The sequence below is a fragment of the Globicephala melas genome, chromosome 20 (assembly GCF_963455315.2).
Source record: "Globicephala melas chromosome 20, mGloMel1.2, whole genome shotgun sequence".
In the NCBI taxonomy this organism is placed as follows: domain Eukaryota; kingdom Metazoa; phylum Chordata; class Mammalia; order Artiodactyla; family Delphinidae; genus Globicephala; species Globicephala melas.
This window is the reverse complement of record NC_083333.1, coordinates 46842069-46869156: the sequence shown is the minus strand read 5'-3', so window position 1 is coordinate 46869156 and position 27088 is coordinate 46842069. Positions and strand designations below refer to the sequence as shown.

The window sequence follows — 27088 nt, the reverse complement described above, 5'->3', positions numbered from 1 at the left end:
CTAGGGTAGAGGTTGCATGGCCTCTGCTTGAATTCTAGAATGTAATCTCCATGAGGGCAGGATGTTTTTATCTGTTTTGTTTTGTTCATGGCTGTATTCCCTCGGTAGCCACTCAATAAATATCTGTCAAATGAATGAACGAACGAATGAACAAATGAATGGATTCTGATTCTTGTTGCTTCAGCATAGTTCGTTTAGGATTTAGGGGCTTCTCTTTCTGGCTGGCGTATTTCTTTTGTTCTTCAAAATGCCTTCTAGAAATGTTTCCCTGGCATCGCTTGGCCAAGCAGGGCTTCAAAGCATGAGTTGATGGATTTTACGGAGAGGGACTGGCCCAGCAACCCTTATAAGGGCCACAACAAAATGCACCAGACTCTGTGCACCACCATTTTGGCCAAGCCCAAGAGGCCAGGGGGACACAGGCGGAGCAGGGTCAGGATGGGGCTGAAGCTAGGAGTCTTCGGTTCTGGAACTCACATTCCTTTGGTGGGGTCCCATTTGGCTGACTTCCAGGGCCCAGGGGAAGGCGTGTCTGCTAGGAGGTGGGGCAGGCAGCAAGCACAGGCAGGAGGCGGATGCCTAGTAAACCACTGCAGTTTGGTCTGCAAGGGAGGGGAGAACCAAGCACGTGTGCAACGTCACTGCTCTGACCCTCCCTCTCGCTCGGGAACCAAAGCGCAGGTCTGTGCTCAGGAAAGGGACAGTGCTGGGCAGAGACCAGGCGGCTGAAGGGAGCTGAAGGGGGAAGAGAACCTGGGCCCAGTGTGCAGAGTCCAAGTCCTGCTTGATGTGCCCGTGAAACAGCCAAAGACGAAGCCAGGGGTAGCTGGGGCATCTCACCCTCAGCTCAAAGCTGAGAAAGACAGTGTTCTGGTTTATGCTTTGGATTGGACAGAAAGGTTCGGGGGACCCTGTTCCTACCTGCAAGGGATGGAGACCAAATGCCTTAGGCATGGAATTATTTGGAGAGGAGGACCAACTTCTCCTTCGTTTTCCCTTTTGCCCAGTTCCCCAGGATCAAACATCACTGTATCAAGTATCCGAGTTCTGTCGGTCCGCTTGCCCCCTGCCCTGCCTCCTGCCCTGCCTCCTGCCCCACCTGGAGCCCCACCTGCTCGAGGAGCCTGCAGAAGTCCCCCTCCGCACCCCCGGGAGCCAGGCAAGCTGCCCTAACCAGCAGCCTCTTATTCACGAAGACAAAGCTTGCCAAGAGGAGATCCAAGCTGGTTTTCCTTGAATTGTGCAAAGGACGTTCCCCAAGGCTGATGTGACCTAGAGCTTAAGAGGGCTGGGGAGAAAACAAACAAACGCTAGGGCAGGGTTCTAACCTTCAGGAGCAACTTGTTTGACTACGAAGTGGCTTGATGCATGCTCTGTGGGCTTCTTCTATTGGTTGTTTCCCCATCTTTTGATTCAAGGGGCTGCTGGGGGTGGGGGTGTTGGCAGACGGCCGGCACTGGAGTTTGGTAGTGATAGGTCTGGAGCACTCTATTTTGGTGGTGGTGGTGAACAGGAACCATGAAGCTAAGAGGAAGAAAGACTTCCACGTCTCCAAGCCCACACTGCCTGCCCAGTCCTGTCTGACTTCCTCTGCACCTACCTGTAGCCCCTAGGTCTCCTCTTTACCACCCTCTACTCCATCCCGTTGGGTTAAATTAGGTCCTTTTTCTCCACTCATATTTGCCACCGGGTTCCCAGCAAGATACTTATTTAGGAGAAGAGAGATCTGGAACTTGTGAGCTCAGAAGGCAGCTGGGTCCAGTAGAAAAGGGGGAGACAGATTTCAGATCAATTAAACGAAGGATTTTCTAACAAGGAGGGCTAACGGGAAGATTGTGTGCTCTGGAGCTGGACAAACTCGGGTTCCAATCCTGACTTTGCTCTTAACAGATGCGTGATCTTGGGAAAAATCACTCTCTCCCTCTGTGGCTGTTTCCTCTCATAAAGTGAAGAGGACGCTTCCTTAATAGGGCTAGTTTGGATTAGAGATAACATCTATAAAGCTCTCAGCAGAATGCCAGATAAACGGCAAACACGGCTAGCGATGCTGCAGGAAGGGAGCTGGTGTAGGGATGGAGCCCAAGATATTTGCCCTAAGACTCTAGAATTCTGGACAATGAACAGTAGGTTCTAACTACTGAATGGAATTACCTTTCCACGGAGAATCATTTCCAAAGAATCCAACTCTGCTGCAACCACTGATGCTTTGTCCTGGAAGCAACTGGCCCCTGGCCCTCTTGTTCTTTCCTTTTGGAGAAACTGGACTTCACCCTGTTTTTCTCCGGCTTCCTCTGACTCCCTGACCAGCTATTCACCTCCCCAAGATGCTCTGCTCCTGAGAGAGCAGTGATAACGCTGGGAGTCAGGTGTGTTTTCACCTCCCAGCTTGTCCCCATCATTGATTCAGTCTCAAGTCAAACAGACGCTCGTTTTCGCCTATTTAATTTGGCTGAAGGAAGAGGGCCAGTCCTCTGGTGATCGAATATGGGTCGTGGGGAGACTTCTCCCCATCCCAGGCTACATAATTATTTATTTAAAAATAATTAACCAAAGATATCCGCAGGAAACAAAAGCCTTCTTCACAAGGGAGCCTGGCAGGAGGGAGGCAAGAGCCATTTGTTAGAATCCCGGCAGCATAGCCCAAGGCTGCTGTGCTTTGTAAACCTTGTTTTCTCCGCTCCCCCAGCGGAACTTCATTATATGAGAAATATAATGATGGAGCTGCTCTCCTCAAAGACAGATGGGCCTAGACCTCTGCACCTCCCTTTAAGGACCTCTGGTTGAGAGATAGCGTCTGGCTGGGGATTAAGGGAGCCCTGTTTTGAACTCAGTTCTGCCATCAGTGTATTGGGTGAGCTCTAGCTCCCTCATCTCTCAGCCAGAGGAGTGCCTACTGTGGGGAGGGGGCTATCATCACCACACTACTCTCAACAGAGTGCGGTGAGAGCTGGGCACGAGGCTGCTCATCCGCTCCAGGTGCACCTGTAGCTTTTCCCACTGACACTCCTCTCACCAGGAATTTGGCAATCACTCAGGCTCCTGAGAGGGTGGCTGTAATCAGCCAGCCGCCTTAAAAGGGGGTGCGGAGGTGGAGGGTGTATCACAAGATCTCTGCCTATGAGACCAGAAATCGGTGTTCTCGTTAGAGGAAGGAGAGGCCAGGTCCTTGTGTATTTCACAAACTCAGAAGAGCGCTTGAAAGGAGAACCAAAGTAGAATAAGCTCTGGTGCCAGGTGACATGGGTTTAAATCCTGGCTCTACCACATAATAGCTGTGTGACCTTGGGGGAATTACTTAACCTCCCTGAGCTTCAGTTTCTTTATTGTTAATGATTTCCATCCCTTTGGTCATTGGATGAGTTATGGGCGTGAAATTACCCAGGCCACGCTTGGCACACAACAGTTACTCGAGACACATCTGTTCCTCCTATTTGGGGATTGTCTTTGTTTAAAAGACATTTTTAGGAAGGCTGAGTTCACAAAACTTCATTGAGCACCTATCCTGTGCCAGGCATTGTGGCAGGGAGCCTGTAAGAAGTGGAATGGCATCTTCCCTTCTCCCTTCACCATCGCAGGCTCTGAAAATGAACATACGACAAGGGCTCTGGTTTAATAGTGACTGACCGAAGATGCCAGGCTAATAGCCACAGAGGTCCCGCAGGAGAAATGACAAAGCCAGAAGGTGGTCATGTACTTTCCACTCACTTCCTGGCTCAAGTCACTCATTGGCCACATCCTATCAGCAGCCCTAAGAACCACAGCAAGTATGTCCAGCAGCAAAGGCATCTTAGCTGGAATCTAGAGACAGCCCTGAGGCCTTGGAGAGGAGATGTCTACTCTCACCTGTTCCCAGGCCTCAGCACCGTGGGTGATGATGCCATTTCCGACCTCCTGACAGCATGTGGGACAGAGACAAATCATTTGGTTTCTATCCAACATGACTGGTCAGAAGTGACAAAACATGAAGGAAGCTTACGGTTCCAGAAGCCGGCCTCTCCATACGCTGCCTTCCTGTACCAGCACCCAATCCAGGGCACTCTTCACACTACTGCAGGCTGGGATTTCTTTCTAGAACAAAATTGCACCATGTCACGGCACTCTTTGGAAACCTAACGCTGCTCCTCACTGCCTTCTGGAAAAGCCCCAACACCTCAATGGCAGAATTGGGCTGTTGTGACTCCAGTCTGCCTTATTGGTATCATCTGTCACCACATCCCATACAGCCATGTCAGAGCCCTGCCACTCCTCAGCCAGACCCTGCCATCTCCTGCCTCTGTGCCTTTGCTTATGCTGTTCCCTGTGCCTGGAGAGCTCTTCCCTTCTTCTCCATGTCCCATCATTTAAAAGGGCTAAATGTCACCTCTTCTGTGAAGCTCTCCTTGATTCATCCTGGTAGTTATCTGTTCCATCCTTTGTATTTAACATACAGTAGAGACTCTTACAGCAGGAGCTGGTCACCCTGCACTAAAATGCCCTGAGGATATGTTTCCTTCTCTCTCCCTCTTAAAGAGATGGCTTTTTACTCATTAGCACATCCTCAGAGCCTAGCAGAGCGGCTGATGTGTGAATATTCATTGAATGAGGGAATAAGCCCTCAGGTGCTTTGAGGATCCTTGCCCCAGAGAACAAGGGAGCATCCCTTCTGGCAGAAGGAGAAAATACAGTCAGTTCTGCGGTCATATTGGTATTAACAGTGTGGATTGGTTCCAATTCTATTGATATATTAGGGAATAACTTGAGTACAACATGAATTTCATATTTGAGGGATTCAGAAATCTGCACCCAGCTGAATGGAGCCACATAGGAATAACTACAATTGCTTTTTTGTTTGTTTGTTTGTTTGTTTTTTAAAAAATTGAAGTATAGTTGATTTACAGCATTGTGTTAGTTTCTGCTGTACAGCAAAGTGGTTCATTTATACACATATATACATTCTTCTTTATATTCTTTTCCATTACGGTTTATCCCAGGATATTGAATATAGTTCCCTGTGCTATACAGTAGGACCTTGTTTATCCATTCACATAGGAATACACTAAATGCACACACACACACACACACACACACACACACACACTCTCTCTCTCTCTCTCTCTCACACTCTTCAAACATCTACCAGCTACCATTAGTTCACTGCATGTACTGTAAGCCACATCCGTCCCCCACCTCACAATAACTCACCAGCTGCAGCCCTTCCGATGCTCACTTCAATGGGCAAACTTTAGGCCTTTTTCAAGGTAAAGAGCCATATTTATTGTTGTACAGTGTTTATGTATTTCTTAGGCATTTAACAGGTGTAAAACTCTGCTAATGTTTTTATTAGATTCTTATCTTTTTTAAAAGGTGTCAACGACAAAGCTTTTGAGTATTGTGCCCTTAACCCCATTTTTTTCCCATAAGCCCTGTGGTTTTTATTGTGTGACCTTGCAAAGCACAGTGGTTTTTATGATGGGTATGTTGGGTTCTATAGGACTGACTGTGCCCCTGTGTTCAAAGGTGGAAGCAACTGCCTCCCAGGAGGATCCCAGAGAGGAGCTGTCCAGGGTGTAATTAACTACAGAAACTTTTCATAAACCTGTGCTTCAGGGGCTTGGACTACCCCATAGAGCCCTGGATATCTAATCCGGCTCTCTACGAGCTTCAAAAATCAGTTTAGGAGTTTGGGATTAACATATACACACTATTATGGGACTTCCCTGGTGGTCCAGTGGCTAAGACTCCACATTTCCAATGCAGGGGGCCCGGGTTGGATCCCTGGTCAGGGAACTAGATCCCACATGCCGCAACTAAGAGTTCGCGTGCCGCAACTAAAGATCCCGCACGAAGCAATGAAGATCCCATGTGCCGCATCTGAGACCCGGTGCAGCCAAATAAATAAATAAATATTTTTAAAAAAATACACACTACTATATATAAAAGAGATAAACAACAAGGACCTATTGTATAGCACAGGGAACTATACTCAATATTTTGTAATAACTTATAAGGGAAAAGAATCTGAAAAAGAATATATATGTATAACCGAATCACTTTGCTGTACATCTGAAACTAACACAACATTGTAAATTAACTACACTTCAATTTTAAAAAATGGTTTAAAAAAACCAGCTGAGGGAGTTCCCTGGCGGTCCAGTGGTTAGGACTCGGCGCTTTCACTGCCGTGGCCCGGGTTCAATCCCTGGTTGGTGAGCTAAGATCCCGCAAGCCATGTGGTGTGGCTAAAAAAAAAAACAACAACCAGCTGAGACCCCAATTCCACAACTCCAGAAATCAACTGGGCACCAGTGTCCAGCCACTTTAAATTCATACTTTCTCATCTCTCTGCTTTGACTCTCTGATGATTCTGGGCCAGTCAACTTCTGGGCCTTGGCATTTTTATCTGTAAAATGGGCATACAGATCTCCCTTCCTGGGAAGCCAGAATAATGAATGAATAAAATAAGGTTAGAGAAGCACTGGGTTCTCCTGAGAAAGAAAATGCTGGGCAAACAGAACAGCAGCGTCAGCCCAGAAAGCATGACCAGAATCGCTCTTTTAGAAAGAAGCAAAGAGGGAGGTGGGGGTCTCCTGGGCAGTGGGAGGCTCAGCTTGACCTCACGTGGCCTTTGAGCCTGAAGCCTGGGGGTCCCTTTCACTGGGGTCTGTGAGCTGCACCCAGAATCTGGTGGGCTGCCTTTCACTCTTGACATTTCAAAGCCAATCTCCCATCCCTGATAATGCAGGAATGTTCCTCTGGCTGGTGGACCGCTGCCAGCTCGAGTGAGCGTCCCAGCCACCAACAGAGTAAACATTACTCAACCGGCCAGGGCTCTGTCACACACATTCTTCCCCTGTGTTCCTAACCTCACGCAGAGTGCAGCCCAGCACTGTTGGGTCTGGAAACTGGGAATTTAAAATCAGGCAGGAGGGAGAGCGCAGAGGAGAAAGCTCTTCCAAAAAGGAAACAACCGTGTCCATCAATTATAAGTAGACAGAGCTGTCTTTCTTATGAAGCCAAAACAGAGGTTTGGGGGTAGGGGCACCAGGAGGAATGAGGCCAGTCTTGATGGGTCCAGCACTGCATCCTTATAAACCCACTCCCCCTTTTCCCCAAAACGAGTCACTTTCTTGAGGAGAGAGGCAGAGACACATGTGATTCAGTCTAGTGAACTTTTAGGATAAAAGAATGTGAACAATTCCCCCAGCGTGAAACTGGGAACTCCAAAAATGAAAGCTTTCAAATAAGCTGGCACTGCTGCCTCAGTTTCCTCATTGGTCACGCAGGACTATTGCCGGTTCTTATTAATATTTCCTTCTCTCTGAGGATAAAGATGAATGTTTGCCAAGAGTTGAGGAGATTAAAAATCTGAAAGTCTGGGAGGAAAAATCTGAAGCAAGATGAAAGCAGTTTAAACACGGGGCTGGTTTCAATTCCAGATCCCTTTCTACCCGAGGTGGCTTAGTTAGGAGCCCAATTCATAAGAGGAGAAACACAGACAGGCCTGCGGGGACGGTAAACACTCTTGAACTCAAGGAGTAAAAGTTGAGTGATACTTGAGGGAAGCCCACAAACTGGTTTTCTTATAAAAATCAAAGCAAATGTAACCAAGAAAAGACAAAGGCTTCCATCAAAAGCATCTCGGCTGAGAACAGAAATGAATGTGCACCTGAAAAAATGGCACACGTGGGGAGGTAGAAAGGGCTGCCTGTCCTTCCCGCTAAGCCCATCTCGGCTACCACGCCTGCTCCTTAGCAGAGAGTTGGTTTCTGCAGGCAAACAAGAGAGGGTTTGCAATGAACACTTCATCCGGGAGATGCTGCTACACGTGAAAGAAACCCAGCCAACCCTCGAGTACCTGAGAGGGCCTCACCTCTGTAAGTGTTTTACACAGTCTGCTTCTCAATGTGTCCCAGATGCCCATTTGACAGAGTGGAACACTGAGGTTCAGAGAGGAAGAAGTCATTTCCACCATCTCTTGCTAAGGGTCTCCCAGCAAAGCAGTAGTATCCTGAAGCTGGCCCCTCTCGCTCTTCCCTGATAGCCCTGCATTGACTCCACATATCCTGAGCCTCCCATCGTGATGCACTAATAGTTTGAAATGATTTCATTTGTTTTCTTGGCGGCATCTCTCACTGGAATGTAAGCCCAGTGAGGGCAGGACCTCATCTGTCTTCTCCATGATCTCCTTCCTCAGCACCTTGTACAGACTATGCTCTGCCCCCTCGATAAGAGCATGTGATGAATGAATGAATGAATGGCCTGCACTTCAACTCTGACTGTACTTCAACTCTGACTGAGCAATTATAAATGGTATAATTTATTCGCTGATCTCCCGGGTTTTCTGAGGTTGACGAGAGGCAGGTATTTTTAAGGAGGAGTAGCAGAGAAGGAGAGAGGGGAAAGAGAGATTAACATCTAATCAAAATGAAGAGATAGCATGGATGCATTTCAGCAACTTCATGTTGGAAGGTACGAGGTGGAGGTGCTGAGGAGTAAGTATGACGTCGCAGCTCTTCCTTTCCACACCGGACACCTTGGACAGTGCTTTATCCAGAGTGCAAAGGGCCAGTGGGATGCCTGCAAGGACCTACCCATTCCCTACTTCTTGAGGCCTAAGAACATACCTGTTACCTAGGGTCCTGATGGGCTGACCATTTCTAAAGGGTTTGGGCTGCTGGTGGGAGCCCCAAATTTAGACTTGCCGTGTCAGAACCCAGTTTTAGGCCCCTTGGGTTTATTTGGGGGTCAGTAGGATCAATTACTGGGGATTTACTGTGGCAACCTGAGTAACTCAAAGGCCTTTCTCCAAAGGAATCTAGGGTAAAACTAAGAAGGGTTAATGATGGACATCGTTAGGCTGAAAGTCTGCGCAGGCAGACACAGCCCTGCCACCGTCTGGCTCCTGGGGTGTCTTTTCTGAGGGGCTGCCTTTGCAGGCAGGGGGAATGCGGCTGCAACAAAGGTCCCCAGGCCTGGCTGACGAGGAGAATGACGATGCTCCTAGTGGGTCTGGGGAACGGGGAAGGCCATAAAGTCATCAGCAGACTGAGCCACTGGGTGTCCACATAAAAGTGAGGTCCCATAAACAGACATCTGTATTGTGACTGAAGGGCTAATAAAATGCCTTAGAAGAGAGAGGTTTTCCACTGCGACCTATTCATCAGCAGGACCCTACTGGGAAGTGGTACCCGGGGAGAAGATCCTTGGAGGCCCGGCAAGTGTCAGAGCTCATTACGGGCGCTTGCCCGGCCACACCTCAGCCCCTTCAGCACCGTCGTGGAGGGCAGCTCCAGCATCATTATCATCATCATCATCACCATCAGCATGACAGACAGCCACTGATCACCCGGCAGGCTCAGGGATGCCGGTCGCAGGGAGTAGCAGGTGTTGGGCACTGATACCTTGGAAGGTGGATGACCACTGGCTTCCATTGACCAGGAGCACCAGTAACGTGCTTAGGGGTCCCCCCAGAGACCTGGTGGCAGCCCAGAGCTGGGGAGTTTCCTTCCCGTTTCTCCAAATGACTGATTTGCAATAAGTCCAATCCCTTTTCTAGTTCTCAGTTGCTCAATAGAAACTCAGGAAGAGTAATTCTTGCTCTTTGCTTGCCCAAGGGATGCTGGTAAGAGATTATAAAAGGAAGTAATCTAGAGTGAAGTAAGTCAGACAGAGAAGGACAAATATCATATGATATCACTTAGGTGTGGAATCTAAAAAAAGGGTACAAATGAACTTATCTACAAAACAGATAAGAAACAAAACTTATGTAGAAAACAAACTTATGGTCACCAGGGGGTAAGGGAGGGAGAGGAGGGATAAATTGGGAGATTGGGATTGACATATACACAGTACTATATAGAATAGATAACTAATAAGGACCTACTGTATAGCACAGGGAACTCTACTCAATACTCCATAATGGCCTATACAGGAAAAGAATCTAAAAAGAGTGGATCTATGTGTATGTATAACTGATTCACTTTGCTGTACACCTGAAACTAACACAACATCGTAAATCAACCATACCCCAATAAAAACTTTTTCTACAAAAGGAAGTAATCTAGTAGAACTGAACGGAACGAGTCACCTAAACTCAGCTAATACACTAAACAAGGAGAAGCTAAATGAGCAGAACACAAGGGAGAAAAAATAATAACATGTTCCTTGAAAACCTCCTGGTAGCATTTAACGTTGAGGGATCTTTTGGTGAACTGTATACTTTAGTTAAGCAGTATTCATGGAGGTGGAACTGAATGACTTGGTTCTACAAAGGGGAGAATATGCTTTACGTAATAATATGTACATACGTTGTGTCGAATGAAACGAATTCCATGCTCAGCTTGAAAGTGAATAACACACTTATAAAGCAGGGGATTTATGCATGAAGCTTTTGGACAGGAAGCCCTCTACAAGAGAGGCTGTCATTCCACAAATGTATGAAAGGTCTACCACGTGCCAGGTACAGGGCTTTGGGCTAGAGACTCAGTGGTGAAAAAAGCCAAAAAAAAAAAAAGTCATAGGGAGCTGGATTTGTAGAGACTTCAGGGACTACCTTTTTCATGGTGAGAATAAGACTTTCTTGGTTTTTTTTCTCTGTCTTTGACAGGTAGGGATGCAAACCCTATGCTCTACCTGGCAGTGGGATTCTCAAGACGACGGAGGAGAAGGCTCATTTCTGTTTCCATCCGTAAGACACCTTGAGATACATTAAGCACCAATTTTGTGCTCACCATGCAAACTGATGTTCTCCAAATGGGAGATGCTGTTCAGAGGTTTCCCATCCTTGCTGAGCAAGGACTCACTGGACTTCGTTGCCAGCCTGATCCAACAGGTGCCGACTGGAGAGAGGCACCCTGTGGTGGGCAGGCCTGGGCAGTCAGGCTGCCACTCAAAGGCCCTGAAAGTGTTAACCTCCAGCAGTTATAGGTGCCTCGTTTACACCCATTTTAAATCTGTTTATTGTGACTGGCCCCACCCAATCTGCTGGTGCTGTAAAGCTCTAATGGTCCCTAATAAAGGTGGAAGGCACACAGTTCCTGAAATGGGGAAGAAGTGAGGGAGTGAGGGAGACCAGGAGGGAGAGAGACAGATGATGAGCTTCACAATAAAGTGTCACAATGGCAAAGCTCCCTCTGCTACTTCAAACAGCAGAGCCCTGGGCCCCAGCGTCCAAATAATAACCTGTCAGGGCTGAAAGGCCAGAGCTGAAAGGTCCCATTTGCCAGACTCCCGGAGAAATTACGTGATTTGCCCAAGGTCACCCCTGCCCCTCAGTGCCTCAGGGCTCCTGGATCCGAGTCTGGGGCCCTCAGCCCAGCTGCCTCATCTCTTCTACTTCAGCAGGGGACCCTCACGACTGTCGCCAACCCCTTGAGACTCTAGCCTTCTCTCATCTAGCCTATGATGTCCAGCCCTGATTGTATATCCACATCTCTTAGGGAGTTTGTTGAAACTTCCCACGCCTGACCCCTTGTTCCAAATCCTGATTCTAAAAGATGTGGATGGGGGAGACATGGGTACTTTTAATAAACTCCCCAGATGCCTTACATGTGGCCTGGGGAGGAGACCTGAGAACCGCAGATCTTGTCAATACTTGGGTTTCACTGTTCCTGATGTCTCAAATGAAAAGCAGGGTTCATAAAAAGGGTAACTCTTCCAGGGTGAAACTGCAAACCACAGCCCGGTCAAGAACCCAGGGAGAACCAAAGCTCTTCCTCTCTCTGGACGCCCTGAGTCAACCTAATAACCCCTTCTGGGTCAGGCACTGTGTGGGGCACTGGGCGCACTTTATCACCTTTAAGCCCCTCCGTAGTCTGAAGGAGATAGGTATTGCGATCCCTACTTTATGGATGAAGAAACTGAGGCTCAAAGAGGCTAAGTAACTTGTTTGAGGCCGCACTGCCAGACGGGGACAGAACCACAATTCAGGCCCAAGCCTGTCTGGGGTGCCACACCTTGCTACCCAGACACACGCATCTGAGTGCGGTCCTGGCAGTGGACTGCCTGCGACCAGCTCGCCTGGGGGATGTGGATTTCCCTTGGGAAAGTCATCGGCATGCATGGTGTGTCTCCAGCTTGGGAGGGACACGCAGTGGTCACGTCCTGAGAAATGTCTTGACTTCCTGAGAGCACTAGAGAGACTGAGCCTCGCTGGTCAGCTCCTCCGTGGCTGAACTCACACAGGTGTGCTTTGGACGGGGCTGCTGAAGCCAGAGCAGAGGGTACTGGGGAGGTATCTTAAGCAGATGCCTGCTCTCAGGTACAGGAATGTCGCTTCCAGAAAATCAGCCCTCAGGAGCATCTGAGGTTTCCTGCGTTCACTGCGGGAATCGTGTCTACCCCACCCCTTCTTACTGCTCTTTTGCGTGAAGTTTGGGGGAGCTTCCTTCCAAGAACAAAGGTCATGAAGCTTCTCAGATTTGGCCTCCACCAGGAAAGTACCACACCCTCTCTAAGTGGCAGGTTCCCAGGGCTAACTACCGACGAGCAGGGGTACTCACACCTCCTTTCATTAAAGGAGAGAAATGCCTTATTAGGTACAGGAAATTCAGGGTCATCTTACGTACCTGACCTTGCTATATGGTCATGACCTGCCATCCCCTCCACCATCCACGGTTCCTCCCAGCTTTCTCTCACTGTTTAGTGTCTTTGCACTGAAAGCCTATGGCGCTGGACATGGAACTTGTAAATGCCTTCTGGATGTCACAGAGCCGTCCTTCCTGGAAGCATGAGAGCCTGAGACTCAGTTACTACAAGAAGCCAGCCTGAGTCTACTGCAAACACCAAGATGAGTATCTAGTAGACCTACTCAAATTGTCTCAAAATTGAGGTTGAAATAAACCTATAAGAGGAACAGAGGGAAAGAGGAAAAAGAAACCCAAACCACTGGGCTCCGCAAGGTATGGTAATAGGTACCATTTATGAGAGCCTGCTACATCTGGGGTGTTTTGCACATGTTATCTCATTTAATCCTTCCCACATCTGCATGAGCGGGTGTCTCCATTTTATGCACTGAGAAACTGAGGCTCAGAGTCCAGAGTCACACAGCTGATCAGTGGCCAAGTTGAGGTTGGGATTCATGTCGACCTCCATACCCATGACTTTGTCGCTACGCCCACCTGGATTTATAACAGCATTTCTCCAGAGTATCTTTAGCATATATTAAATGTCGGTATTGTTGACGGTCAGGCATCTATGGTACAGCCCAGGCACTGGGATTTTTGGAAGTCTCCCAGTTGATTCTAAGATGTGGCGAGATTTAGGAACCGTTGTCCTAGAGCACGGGTCAGCAAACTGTGATCTGCAGGCCAAGCAGCCTGTTTTTGTATGACCCACGAGCTCAGAATGGTTTTCACATTTTTAAATAGTTTTTAAAAATAAAAAAAGAATATTTTGTGATATGCAAAAATCATAGGAAATTCAAATTTCAATCCCCATCAATGAAGTTTACTAGAAGACAGCCATGTGCATTCGTTCACATACGGTCCATGGCTGGTGTGTTCTCCAAAGGCAGAGCTGAGTAGCTGCGACTGAGACAGTATGGCCTGAAAAGCCTAAAATAGTCACTATCTAGCTCTTTACAGAAAGTTTGCCATCCCCTGTACTACAGTTCTTATGCACAGCTAGGATGATAACCAGGATTGAATGTATTTGACTTTATTTTGGGGCTAGGTTTCATATATATATATGTTTCATATATATTTATTTTTATGTTTCATATATACATATTTTTTTCCCCTCTCCCCGTTTGTGTTTGATCTTGTGGCTTCCCGGCCAGCAGTTAGCTTCATAGACCCTTGCATAGCTCTCTGCCTCTCTCCCTCTGCTTAATTCTCTCCCAGTTCTTGTCAGTTTCCATCAAACCTTCAACAAACAGGACTCCAAGGACACTTCTCCCATAACCTGCGGGCTGGGGCAATGTGCTTGCGGGCAGCTTCCTTCCTCCTCGGATCGGACAGGAGGCATCAAGGAGTCCTTGAATTCTCTAAGGGTCCTTCAGGGGGATTAGGCACGCAGGTAGGGCTGCCTTCAGTGATAGAACACCGGTATCTCCTTGGCCCCTTTGTGAGGAGGCTGGAGTCCCACCAGCCCGGGCAGCCGGGGTTCTTTGTATGCAGACCAGGGTTGGTCTGCTATCAGGGGGAGGCTGCCAGCAGAATGCTCTGAAGGCTGGGCCTCTTAAGCTCATTAGTATCCTGATTGTCTTGCCCAATCTAGTGGCAGCCGGGGGGTGGTACCCGCAAGATAAAATGACCTTCGAATTCAACAGATAAAATGGCAGTCAGATAAAGTCCCTACAAGGAGAACATTGGAGCCGTGGCCGCCACGGAACTCACATCAGTATAAATGTGTTTTCTACAATAGCAGATGACTCAAGGCAGGATCTGTTTCTCTTCTGAACTCAAAGAACCTACTACTTAGGGACAATGGGGCTTATTTACTGTGGGGGTCTTTGCTGCGGAGATGAATATTTTTACAACTGCCCTCATAAACCCCCTCCACTCGTCTGCTGCCCAGGGAGTGGGCGGGGCTCCAGAGGTGAGCTGAGGTGCCTGCACTGTCTCAGAAGCCCCATTAAGTTGTTAAGGCATTTAGTGCCCCAGACGGTGCCGACTGCAAGGGCAGTTCAAATCCCCACCCAGATGGGGATGGGGTTGTGAAAGGGGGGCTTTGATTTCTTCCCTGGGCAGGGCACAGAACCCACCTTGGTCAGGGGCAACAGTTGGAGGCGGGGTGGGGGGGGCTGAGAGGGAGGTGGAAGCAGCAAACTAGCCAGACTGGGAGACCCCACCCTTAACCCACCTCACAAAGCCGCTTTGTCATTCAGAGGGGAACAGTAAGAATATAGGAGAAGAAGGAACTGTGGGAGGAGTGTGTGTGTGTGTGTGTGTGTGTGTGTGTGTGTGTTGATTTCCATGCCTGAAAGTCCTTGGCATCTGCATAAAGCAAAGTGAAAGTCAGTGTGTAACAGCTCAAAACCTGTCTCTGCCACTTACAAAGTATATGAACTTGGGCAAATTACTGACATACGAAATATCTCACCTTCCTTGATTGTAAAATAAGGGGTAAGGTTATGGATGGTGTCTACCCTACAAAGTTGTGAGGATTAAATAAGATGATGCATGCACTCAGCCCAGGGCCTGGTACCCAGGAAGCGCTCGATCAGCACTAGCTGTTCTCATTATTCAGATTTACTCACGACCCCGCCACTGGGCACTTTTGAGATTTCCTTGGGTTCTGCAGATTTCAGTGTCAAGGAAAACCACAGCGACCACATGATATCCTGGCCCAGAGTCTGGTTTGTCTAAGACCCAGGGTTAGATTTCTGCAGGCAAGTTAGGAGGAGATGTAAGAGGGGTTCGGGGGGAGGCAGGAGGCTGGATTCTCAGGTCCTCAAGCTCTGATCTGACCATGGGGGCAATCACAGCTCCTGGGCTTGGAGAGGCAGCAGTAGAATTTGAAGGGAGTGAGGAGAAAGCAGCCACAGAAATAAACGTCTCCTCTTCTTGGGTAAAGAGGCTGCGTGGCTCAGGACATCCAAAGGTTATCCTGGTAGGGCTTGTTCTCGCCTCTGGGCCTCACTGTCTTATTGGAGAATGAGCCTCTATCTCCTTCTCGAAAGATGATACAAGAGGGAGGACATTAGGTGTGGGGTGAATGATGGCTGATGAAGACCTCTGCCCCTCTCTTGCTGTCGCAAGGCGGCCAGGTGAGTTTGCTGGAGGCGACCAGGCGAGTTTGCCACAGACTGGAGCAAAGGGGACAGTACGCAAGGCCACCGCAGATCGTGCAGCCGATCCCAGGGCTTGGGCCAAGGCTAGCCCAGCTTCCATCCCATGCCAACTTCCTCCTCCTCGGACTGATCAATACAGGCACCAGTCTCCAACCAGTCTGCTTCCTGGCCACAGCCCTGCTCTCTGACCTTTGGGGGGCCTTTCTCTTGATTCCGCTCCAGAATGGAGGTCGGGGCCATCACTCCGGGCCTGCTCAATGGCCTCAGAATAGGCTGTCACAGGGCCTATAACCAGGGACAGCTCCTGCTGGCGAGAGCTGGGATGGGGGGGTGCAGATAAAGGCCTTCCCGGCTGAAGATAAATGGCTGCCCGCAGCCTGCTACAGTAACTCCAGGCCCCCAAGAAGAGCAAACAAAGGGTGCCCCTGTGACACTCACTGGAAAGATGAAGCCCCATCAGAGGCAGCCAGGCTGGTTCAAAGACTCAACTTAATTGTCAATTAAGCATGCATGGGGAAGACAAAGCCATGACAACCCGGGGCTGCATGCTGGCGTGTGATTGTAAAGGCGGGAGAGGCGACGCTGAAAACAGCTGATTCTGCTGACCGTGTGTTTGTAGGGCACCTTGTAACCAATCAGCCTCTGCTGACAGAGGCAAAGGGCTCCTTCTGCCACTCCTATTGTGCTGGACATTCCAGGACCAGGGTCACACTGTGGTCACCGTGGGCAAGTGGGCCACAGCACCGTAAGCGTGGCTGGGAGGGAAGGGGCTCAGGTACAGAAGGGATGCTCTCCTCTCCAGGAAGAGGGGTCAAGGGAAAGATTTGTCTCAAAGGTGCCTCCTGTCCTCCTGGCTCAGAGACTGGTGTTTGGAGGGGAAAGCGGGGAGGGGGTGGGGACCTCATCTCCCCAGCTCAGCCTTAGGGGCTGCTAGTGCTGACTCGGGCTGTTGGTTTCTCCTCGGCCACCACAGAGCCCTTTTCTGCATCCAGGTAGGTTTGGGGCTTGGGTAGAGACCATACCTTGGTTGTAGGGACCGTGATGGGAAATATATCGTGAGAAGTTCAGATCAAACCTTCCCTGCCGTCAGGCTGGCCCTGGGTGCACTCCCTAGGAGCCTGTCACAACCCATGTGCTGCCTCCACCAGCAATCTGCGAGGGGGCCAGGGCCTGATCGCAGCATTTGCACCCCAGCCCCAGAACACACCTCACTGCCTCTTAGGAACAACGCCCGTGTATGAAATTGAAAAGGAAATAGATTTCTACTGCCCGTCAGTCTTTCCACTGCCGCTTGTTTAGCCTTCTGTGATAATAATAATGATAATAGTAGTTATGGTTTATTGGGAAAGATGGTGTTTACACACTCTCTCGTTTAATTCTCACATGGCCCCTATGAGGTAGGTACTATATCTCCATTTTACAGACAGGAAACTCAGACTCAGAGAAGTTATGTGAATTGACCACACTGCAGTTATGGGAATTAGAACCAGGTTAGAATCAGGATTCAAAACCAAGTCCAGAGAATCAGTCCCTGGACTATTTTGATGAACCCTGAATGAAAATTAAGGGAGAAGGGAAGGTAGCCACTGAAAATACACAGTGGCCCATAATTATTGCTCCATAAATAGCTAGAAAGACGCACAAACTCCCCAAAGATAACCTTGATCCCCAGCCAGTTCTAGGGACTCTACGGCAGCAGGAGGTCTTCCCAACTAGACCATAAGCCCCCAGGGGCAGAGACGCCTGCGTGTCTTACTCATCACCAACGTGGTGCCCAGACTCAGCGCCTGTCTGTGCTGCGGGAAAGTACAGGGTGGGAATCGGCAGGCCTGGGTTCTAGCCCTTGTTTTGCTACCGTCGCCCTGTGGAACTCTGCAAAGTCACTACCTCTTTCTGGGCCTCAGTTTCCTTCTTCCAAGTTCCTCCCGGTTCTAATATTCACTGATTTATAAAAAGGTTGCGACTTCCGGGGACCCTAGAGAATCCACTTCCAGTGGGATACACCTCCTCAGAGGGCTCGGTGGTGTCTCAGGGCCGTGTTTCCCGCCCGACCCCTGCCCTGTCCCTAGTACCTGCTCCAGCCCCTCCAGCCCCGCCTCTCTGGGTCTCCTGTCACCATACAGAATGCCTAAGCCAACAACCGCCTGGTGACCTCACCACAACCCCAGCTTGTCAGAAAGCTGCCAGGCCTTTGTTTGGCTTGCAGTCTCCCTGACTTTGGTGTGGAGATCACAGGTCCCAGCACAATAGCCATTGTCTTCTCAGTAACGCCCCTAACCCCAGCCACGCCCCCCGGGAGCTCCCCGCTCCAGATCCGGGGATTACTACTGCACAGGGGTAGTTACTTTGCCAGTGTCAGGCCACTGTTCATCTGGAGGTTTGTCTCCCTCCCAAGAGTGACCCCAACTTTCTTCTCGTGTGGCTGAGCCCTCCCCTTCCGTGGCAACGGGACCCAGAGAAGCTCCCCTCCCTGGCCCCCCAGGCTTCGCGCTGGACAGTAGCAGGCTCCCAGAGACACTTGAAGGGGTCATGCTGGGCGGATGGGGTGCAGTGTGGAACAGATGCTTGGAGATGGCCCAGCTGCTGGCTCTGAGCCTGTGCCCCCAGCACTTAGGTCAGCGCCCAGGTCTCAGGCCTCTCCCATCAGAAGGGCAACCAGCAGGCGAGGGGACGAGCAGTTTCAGAGCCGTCCCCCGAGTTAGAAATGGTGCTCGGCTCTCCTTCTGCAAACCCTTCCCCAGAGCAGGCAGCAGGCTGTGCCGCAGTCTGTCTACACAGGCACCAAACTGACCTCAGTAAACACATCCACTCCGGGAAGCCGGCTTTCCTGGGAGGACGAAGCCCCAGGGGAAGACGTACTCATCCCATCCCCAGCCTGTGCCCGAGGCAGCCCTCAGCCTAGGGGGGTGCTTTCCCACCAGGAAGGTGTAGGATTCCATCCTGACAAGCCCACAGCCCAGAGCAGAGGCACCTAATCCCGGCCGGGGGCCTGGCACACGGCAGCACACACAGGTACTCAACCAATTGTGGCCAACTCATCACCGCCAAGATTTCAAGTGACCCGCCCCGCCCTAACTCTGCGGAGCACAGACGCCAGCAAGCAGAGTGGCCCTTCCCCAGAGGGCCCTGGGTTCCTCCCGCTGCAGCCGGACAGAGCCCTGGGGGTGCACCTGGATGGGGCGGAGGGGCGACCCCTCTGCCTGCGGCGTGGACCGGGCACACCCGTGAGGCAGCCTGCTCCGTCTCATCCGGTGGAGGCCCTGACCCGCTGAGTCAGCAGCCGCAAGGGCAGGAGAGAGGAGCCTGCAGCAGAACGAGGCGGGCGGAGGGCTCCCCGGAGGCCGAGCAAGGAGTTAGAGCAAACCCAACTAGAGCCACACGCTCTTCTCACGAGAATATTCCAGCAGCAGGAGGAGGCCAGCCCTAGGACCATCCAAAAGCACTGCCTCCTCTGAGACACCCTGAGAGCCGTGGGGAGAAGCCGGAGGGTCTGGTCGCCGAGGCGTTGGGGCCCGGCTTACCTGGCAGCTTGTTGGGAGGGGAGGTGCTGGGCTGGTGGGGCGGGGAGCCGTGGGAGAGCAGCGGGTTCAGGCCGTGCGTCTGGCTGGAGCTGTAGGCGTCCATGGCCAGCTTCTGCCGGAATGCCTCCTCCTTCCTGCGGTTTGCGAACCAGTTGTAGACGCGGACCTCAGTGACCAGGTTGGAGCCCAGGCCGTGGGCCTTGGAGGGGGAGACACCCCGCTGCAAACATTCCGCCCTGAGAACAGGAGGGAGGGGAGGTGGTGAGCAAGGGTGGCCCGGGGCCGGCCCGCCGGCGTCTTGCCCCAGACGCACAATCACGGGGGGGGCCTTGGCAAAGAGGGCGAAGAGGCCACGGATAGAGTGGGGGAAAGCCTGTCCTGAGAAAAGGCCAGCCCTTGTAGTTATCTGATGAGACAGCAGGAGTGGGGCGGAACACAGGTATGGAGCAGGCTCGCTGCCCCGGGAGTCAGGGGTGCAGCCTCTGGTGTGGCTCCCGAAAAAGAGAGGAAGCCGTGGGGCAGGCAGCTCAGGGAGAAGGTCCAGGTGGGCCTCCTGACTCCTCCTGATGTGGTTATTCTTCCCACCCTACAAAAGGCAAGCTCCCGGCTCTGTCTAAGCCCTTCCAAAGCACCCTGAAACGACTTCTGGTCTTCTGGGGTTTGGACATCCCACACAGGTACCAGGGAAGCGAGATTCCTTATTCACACAACAGAACCCCCTCCAAGGGGCAGGCTAGGTGAGGTATAAATGAAGCCACGCAAAAGACGGCTGGTCTCTAGTTTTATCAACTGCTGATGAAACCCCAGTGCCAGGCGTGAGAGAGATTCTTAGACACCAGTGGATACTGGGGGGTCCTTCTCATCAGCAGGGGGCCAGAGCACAGCTGAGGACACTGTGACATGTATGGGCGGATCGTTTCGCCTCCCCACTCCCCAGCCTGACCTCCCTGGCTGTGCCCAGAGAGAGGTCTTAACCAGAGCAAAGAGCAGATTTTTTAAAAGTCAAGGTTGGAGTCAGGGCGGATGGGGCAGGAATGAAGCAAAAAGATATCTTGAGGATTTCTAATAGTTTTCTTTAAAAGTCCATGTCATTAAGAACAAATGAACTCTACAAAAAGGACTCTAATCAGTGTGGGCAGAGTGGAGGGAAGATCTGAGTAATTCTTGCTCTCCTGCTAAGTTTCCTTTGAACCAATGTGTGTAACATTTGGTCAAGGCCAAAGCCAGTCTGTGGCTAAGGGATAGCTTTTCCCTGGTCTGTAAGGGAGGTCAAACACATGATTCTCCCTTCACTGGCATTATATTTTAGACCAGCATTCTCTGGGATAATAGTTCATAGGGGTATACCACAGAGAGACCTCCCATGGTTAACAACCAATTCAGCTAAGTGAAGTGGGTTTCTTGACTGCAGGCCTTCTCAGAGCAGCCTTTAAAATATTAATGTATGTCGTAACTCCCTAAGAGGAAGTATGCAGAATGATGCTTCTCAAACTGATTTATTAATGGCTTGAAATGAGGGTTCTGTGGAACACACTTTGGGAAACCATGACTTGGCCCCTTATCTGGATAACTAATGTCTCAACATTCCAGGACTGAGGGGATGGAGCTCGGGTCCATGTGCTTGCCTGCCTGCTCGGGTGAGCTTCTGGTGGTGTTACCTGTTGCACTCCTCCACTAAGGCCTCCCTCTCTTCCTTGCTGGGGTTCTTTTGCCGGTCGTAGGCCTGGTACAAGATTTGCTGGGACGCGGGCCCCCATTTGAACCGGTTGCGACGCATCTTCTTGTTGGTGGGCTCAGAGCAGGCATCATCGGACTGCCCAGGCCCCTGGCTCTGTTGACTGAACTCTGGAAAGAGAAACAGCAGCTGATCCTGACTGCTTTTGTCTGTCAAATTTCCAGAACTCTGGACTGTCTGGTTGAATTCTGAAAAGAGAAAGGAGTAGATTTGATAGGGTCTGTAGCCTTCACTCAGCAGACACACAGACAGATAGACCAACGGAAACAAACACCTTTATTCCTCTCCCCTGAGCTTTGGGACCTGCTGTTACTGCGGATGGGGGCGCAGGGGGTAGGCTCGGCTCAGGCCCCTCACTGCCCACTTCTGGTGGCCCCACCAAAGCCACCCCTTTCCTTTCTTTGGAGGAGCTCAAACGTGGCCGACCATTGTTTGCGGGACAATTTATTATTATTATTATTTCATTGGCTCACTGGCTCTCAGACATGAAGCAACACTCTGAATCCTGAACTCTTGTGTTTTGATGTCAAGGAGATGAACTCCATCAAGTCTCAGGTCTAGGGGAAAAAATGCTCAAAAGTACAATCTGCACTTAGACAAAGTGTTCAGAGGCTGAAAATAGCTCCCCCCACCGCTCTCCTCATAATTCCTAGGGATCAACATTATAATGTTATGCTCTTTGAAAAACCCCAAACCCCAAATCTTTTGACTACTGCTTTGAAATAAATATAACTGGACGTTTGTATTGGAAAGAGAAGAAGCTCTTTAGAGCTCAGATCATTTCGGAGGCAATGGTGTGTGTGTGTGTGTGTGTGTGTGTGTGTGTGTGTGTGTGTGTGTGTCCAGGGGTCCATTTAGGAGGGAAACAGCCCAAGAGGGAAAGGTCTTACAGACCTGCCCTCACATTTGAAAGATGGGAAATGCAGGAGATAGCAAACACAGGACCTTCCTGGGAGTGGCATTTAATGAGTTGGAGAAAGGTAAATCTAGATGGCATGATGTCCCTTGTCAGTCCAATTCCCAGGACCCAGGCACACTGTGACCCTCAATATATTTTGGTTGAATGAATGAATGGAAGACGGCAGTTCACCTGGTGGTGATTTCCTAGCCTTTATGGTTGCAATGAGATTTGGTATTTACTCATGGAAGAGGCAGCCTCGTTGTCCTCTTCCTCACATGTGCGTGAAAAAGGGTTCATCGGGTGATTAATTCCATTTTACAGATGAACAAGCATAGAGGCCAAGGACCCTGCTGAACAAGGACACGTAACAGATTCATCTCCTGGTCCCTGGGTTCTGGACCTTGATGTTTTTCTTTCTTGTTTCCTGGAGTCATCCCCACAGGTCTCAGAAAATCCTCAAGGTCCAAAGTCAGGCCACTACTTAGTGCTTGAATCCCGTCCACAACACCCTACCACGTGGCCTTCCAGCCCATCCACCTCCAGCAATGCGAAACTCACTACCATCTAAGGATCCACTTCCATTTTGGTCCATCACAAGGAGCAGTGGGCCCCTAACAAGCCTGTACCCCAGACGCAGGTGGTGTTGGCCTTTGTTTAACCAGTTGCCGATCGGCCAAGTTAACGAGCTGTCTCCCAGGTAGATGGACTGAACGTGTCACTGGGACCTTTGATTTGGGCCCCGCCCACTTTGGATGATTCTCAGGCCACTTAGGGCTCTGTTTTCACTGGTTCCCAACGATCCCTTTAGATACCTGAGAATGTCTCTGCCAAATTTACTGGCAGGAAGTTACTGACTCAATGAAATAAGGAAGGGTCCCCACCAAGTTCCTTAATTCCTGGTCCCTCAGCTTTCCCGCCTGTGGAATGGGACTGGGTGAAGACCTACGGGCACTAAATAGTCTTTTAGAACATCTGCCCCTGGTCAGGATAACGGTGATGATAATGATGATCGCCCAAGTTCCGACGGAAGTTACACTTTTCAAAGTGCTTTTACACGTCCTGTATTATTTGGTCTTCATAGCAGCCATGTAAGTACAGTGACTCTGGGGAGGATCCTAGTGGGAGAAGGAAGTCCCCTGCTCAGTGGGTGTCTGTCTCAGTGACTCCTCTCCTCCCTGTGGCCCTGTGGAGTTACTATGAATAACAGCCAAAGCCAGTATGGGTGATCCCAAGGGCCCAGGATCAGTATGAGGTTCCTCATTGGATGTGAACAGATGTCGTCATTTACTGAACCATTTCTACAGTAAGGTATTATACAAAATCCTCCAAATGTATCACTTCATCTAATTCTCACACCTCTCTGTGCAAGAAGTATTGTTATCCCCATTTTCCAGATGAAGAAATTAAGGTTCAGATCAGTTAAAGTTTCATGGGCTTGGGGCGGGAGCCAGGACGTGAACCCAACCTGTAGACGCTAAACTCATAACCATTGCATCACCATGCATATGCATGGGGATGCACCATATGCGTCACCTCTCGCTTGAAACAAAACCCAAACAACACACCCACAAAACCTTCCAATCGGCCTTGGGTGGAGGTAACTGAACTGACTCCTGAAGTTCTGCCTGTGGTGGGTGCGAGACATGCCCGCAGTTGCCCACGCTGTGGGGGCTGCCTCTGGCTGCTGGCTGCCTGTTTGGAAGAACTAGACTCCCCCATGTCCTCCATCCACCACCAACTCTCCCCCACTTCCTTCCAGATTAACTGGGGGAGGGGCACAGAAAATGTTCATTGCCCATAAAAATTAACTTGAAGCAGTTGGCTTTGGCAACCTCTTTACAGGCTCAGGAGCCAGCCTGGACAAGGAGATTTTATCTGCATAGATGGGTTCATGAATATTACCATTTATTATTTTTAGTTTCTCAAGAAAATTTATCACGTGTCATCTTTTTTTATCTTCCCCACTCTCACCACTTGCCACGTTCACTTGTGTCCCTCTTTTATTCATCTCACTTCCTATATTTTATCCCATGCGTGCATGTCTTATATTCAACCTTTAAGAATTGGTTGAAATGTCGCCTCCTCTAGGAAGCCCTCCGTGATGTCTCTAGGCAATTTAGCAATTCCTCTGCTGCCCCTTGTGTATACTTTTATAACAACTCTTAGAAAGCAGCTGTCATTATTTTTTCAAACATCTCATCTCCCTCATTAGCTTGTAAATCCCTGGAGAAAAGGACGTGTGTATCTCACAGCCCAGCAAGTGCTTGGCACCTCATAGGTGCTCATATAATATTTACAGAATGAAGGGATGCTTCGTAAGCTTTATGTCTCATGGGACTTTAAAACAATAATAATAATTTTAAAATCCTTTGCAGAGACTGTCATACATTTTTGCAAAATGTCATTCTCAAGCATCTTGAGAAACTTTGGGGGACTTTTGTCTCTTTAGAAGCTTCCGGCTGTCCTCCTCCTTTCTGAGGGAAATCCCATGGCACGCAGAGAGGAAGCTCAAACTGGAGATGCTGCCTGAGGCTTGTATTGGAGTGAGGGCGTGTCCCAAGGGTTCTCTGGCCTTTGGAGACTATGGCTCCTGAAAAATTTTTCTTAGGCTTTCCAGGAATTACAGGGAGTTGCTTCATGTCAGACACACAAATTCTTAAAGACCTAGTCACCATGGATGGTGGATCACCCCAGAGTTTAAAAGGGGCCTCTTCCCCTCAGTAGCAAAGAGCTCTCACTTTGCTTCTTCTAACCTACCCATCTAATGGTTCCAACAAAAGAGCAAACCACGACAATAAGAGATGAACCCTTAAACCCTTTCCCTCCACCTTGAAGTCCTTTCCAGCCCACAGACATTGAGACAATAAATACTGAAACAATCACTTCAGGTCAGTGTGTGACAGAAAACAAGAGTGATTTTAAAAAGTAGGCCTCCCGTGAGAGGGGAAAAACCCAGCCCAGAAAGTGGTAGAAACTCATAACTTGACAGAGAAGCCCACCGCCCAGAGGATAGTGTGTGGGAGGAGTGAAAGCTCATATAAATTTTTCCTAGAAAAAGGGCTGGATCGAAATAATCAAAGTGTAATGTAAAAGTGTACCTTCCTAAAGTAAAAACAGTAGGTCACTGATACTCTTATCATTGAAAGGCAGTTCAAACTTCCCTAGACTTCGAAACAAAAATCTTTGTGTTATTGGGTAGAAGAAATCTTGGGACAAAAAGGAAATTGGGGAATGACAATGGGAATGACAAGAATTCATGGGTCAGAGTTGCAAATGCAGATGCTTTTAGTGTGTCCTGCTTTAGCAACTTCTTCCTCCGTCCGATAGGCTCACCGGCTGGGGGTCTCAAAACTCCACCGATTTTGGTAAATGTGAGCAAGCATCTTAAGTTGCTTCAGAACTCAGTTGCACCCCCCTACCCAACCCCCCCAAATAACAGGATCGGGTTCTGAATATATCTGTATATACAAATGCTTTCTAATTTTTATACTCTTTTCAGAGAGGAGGAAAATAACGATAATAGTGATCAATGTTATTGATTGCTACTAAATGTCTTCCTTGGAAACTGACCCATGGTCATGTATCAAGGGGAGATGCTTGGCTTACTTTGGGGACGATACTCCACTGTTACCTACTCGGTTTCAAAGAGAAAGATGTTGGAAGCAGGGACCAAAATATTCAAGGTGCACTGCACACACTGAAGGCTTGTCAAAGCAACTGGCTGGGTACTAGGGGATCGTGGGAGAAGAAAATGATATAAGTCGACCCATTGTACAGCAGCGCTGAAGGCCAAATCCACATGCCAGCTTCCTTATATTTGCCAAGGGCTACGCAGACCTTGTTGATGAAGAGGAAACTGAGGCATTCCACAGGGGTCAGAGTTAGGGCAAAGGTCACTCCTGGTTGAGGCAGAGGCAGGATGAAAGCACTTACGTCGGAGGATCTCCCGTTGCTTTCGGACGTACCAGGTGTACAGGGCGGCGCGCTTCTGGGTCTTCATAGGGGTGCCCTTGTTGAGATGCTGGGAGAGGTGTGACTGGTTCAGGCCGGTGACATCGACCACCTCCCTCTGGGGGATGTTATGTTGCTGCATGTAGCCCTTGATCATTTTGGCAGCCCTCCAAGGGTCCTCGCTAGACAGATAAGCAGATGGTTAGGATGCTGGTAGAAGAGGTCGGGGAGAAATACCCTCTTTCTAGAGGTTTTACCTAAACTCTGTGGAAAACTCTGACCTTCCCCTGTTTCTCCTCCTGTCCCAGTTACATCCTGGGGAGAGGCCAAAATAGAACCTAAACAAAAGAGGAGATGAAAGCTCCTATATAGTGTACTCCATCCCTTTCATCTGAGATTAGGAGGGCAAAGAGGAAGATGATTTCCCTGCTTCAGGAATGGGAAAGCACCCCAGCACTGTCTCTGGGGAAGCAGAAAGAGAAGTTCCTGCTTTATCTTGCTTTCCTTCACTTTCCTGGAATGTGAGAGACTTAAACAAAGGCAAGAGGCCCACTGGACAGTGCAGGTGCCATTAGCTTGGGGCTGGGCTGGCTGATCCGACAATGACAGAGGGCAGAATCTCTAAATTCACCTGGACTGCCCCCCCATTATTTTCCTTCAGAATGGGTGTCTCCGTTTCTTGTCTTCTAAAACAGGAGTAAAACTTTTGTGTCCACCTCCTGAGAAGCAAGGAGGACTTCTTAGCCAAATGTTAAACAGTTTTCAGAGTTTCAGAAAAGTTTTAAGAAATGATGTTCCTCCCTGGGGCTGAAGAATCACTGCACTGAGGTGAGGCCAGTAAAGTTAAAAAAAAAAAAAAAAAAAAATCTTCATGGCCCCGCCTCTCAAATAAGACCAAAAGGAGGGAGAATAATTTCAATTTCGGAATAAGATATGAATGATTCCAAATGCCATGTTTTCCTGTATTCTTACATTTCTCCTCTGACAGGGTAAGAGTGTCTGGAAGTTAATCTTTCTCATAAATTTTAAGCTTGGGATAAGAGCTTACATTTCTCATAAACACAGGTAATGCAAAAAGCTTCTTTAGAACACTGTATTAGTGCCTTTGAATTGATTCCAAATGTTTTCAACTTTGCCAATATCTTTTCTTGCTTATTGAATAGGTGACTTAAAAGTGAGAGATACAATTGAAAACAGAAATTAAGAAAACAGTGCACAGTATAGAACAAAAATATTCAAGAAACAATACATCCACATATACTATTTGT

At 49.3% G+C, this 27088-nt stretch overlaps 1 protein-coding gene across 6 annotated transcripts in view; it reads right to left on the bottom strand.

The window, feature by feature from the left end:
• Window positions 1–27088, bottom strand: part of HNF1B (HNF1 homeobox B) — a 52511-nt gene that overhangs the window by 21533 nt on the left and 3890 nt on the right. For 3 of the 6 annotated variants that reach the window (XM_030881917.3, XM_030881918.3, XM_060290325.2), the window contains exons 2-4: window positions 25803–26002; window positions 20892–21156; window positions 19234–19469 (exon numbers count right to left, since the gene is read on the bottom strand). In XM_030881917.3, the coding sequence (XP_030737777.1) occupies window positions 19234–19469; window positions 20892–21156; window positions 25803–26002 (701 nt within the window). The remainder of the gene's footprint in view (window positions 1–19233; window positions 19470–20891; window positions 21157–25802; window positions 26003–27088) is intronic. The other 3 variants (XM_030881920.3, XM_030881921.3, XM_060290326.2) reach the window with 1 other exon arrangement.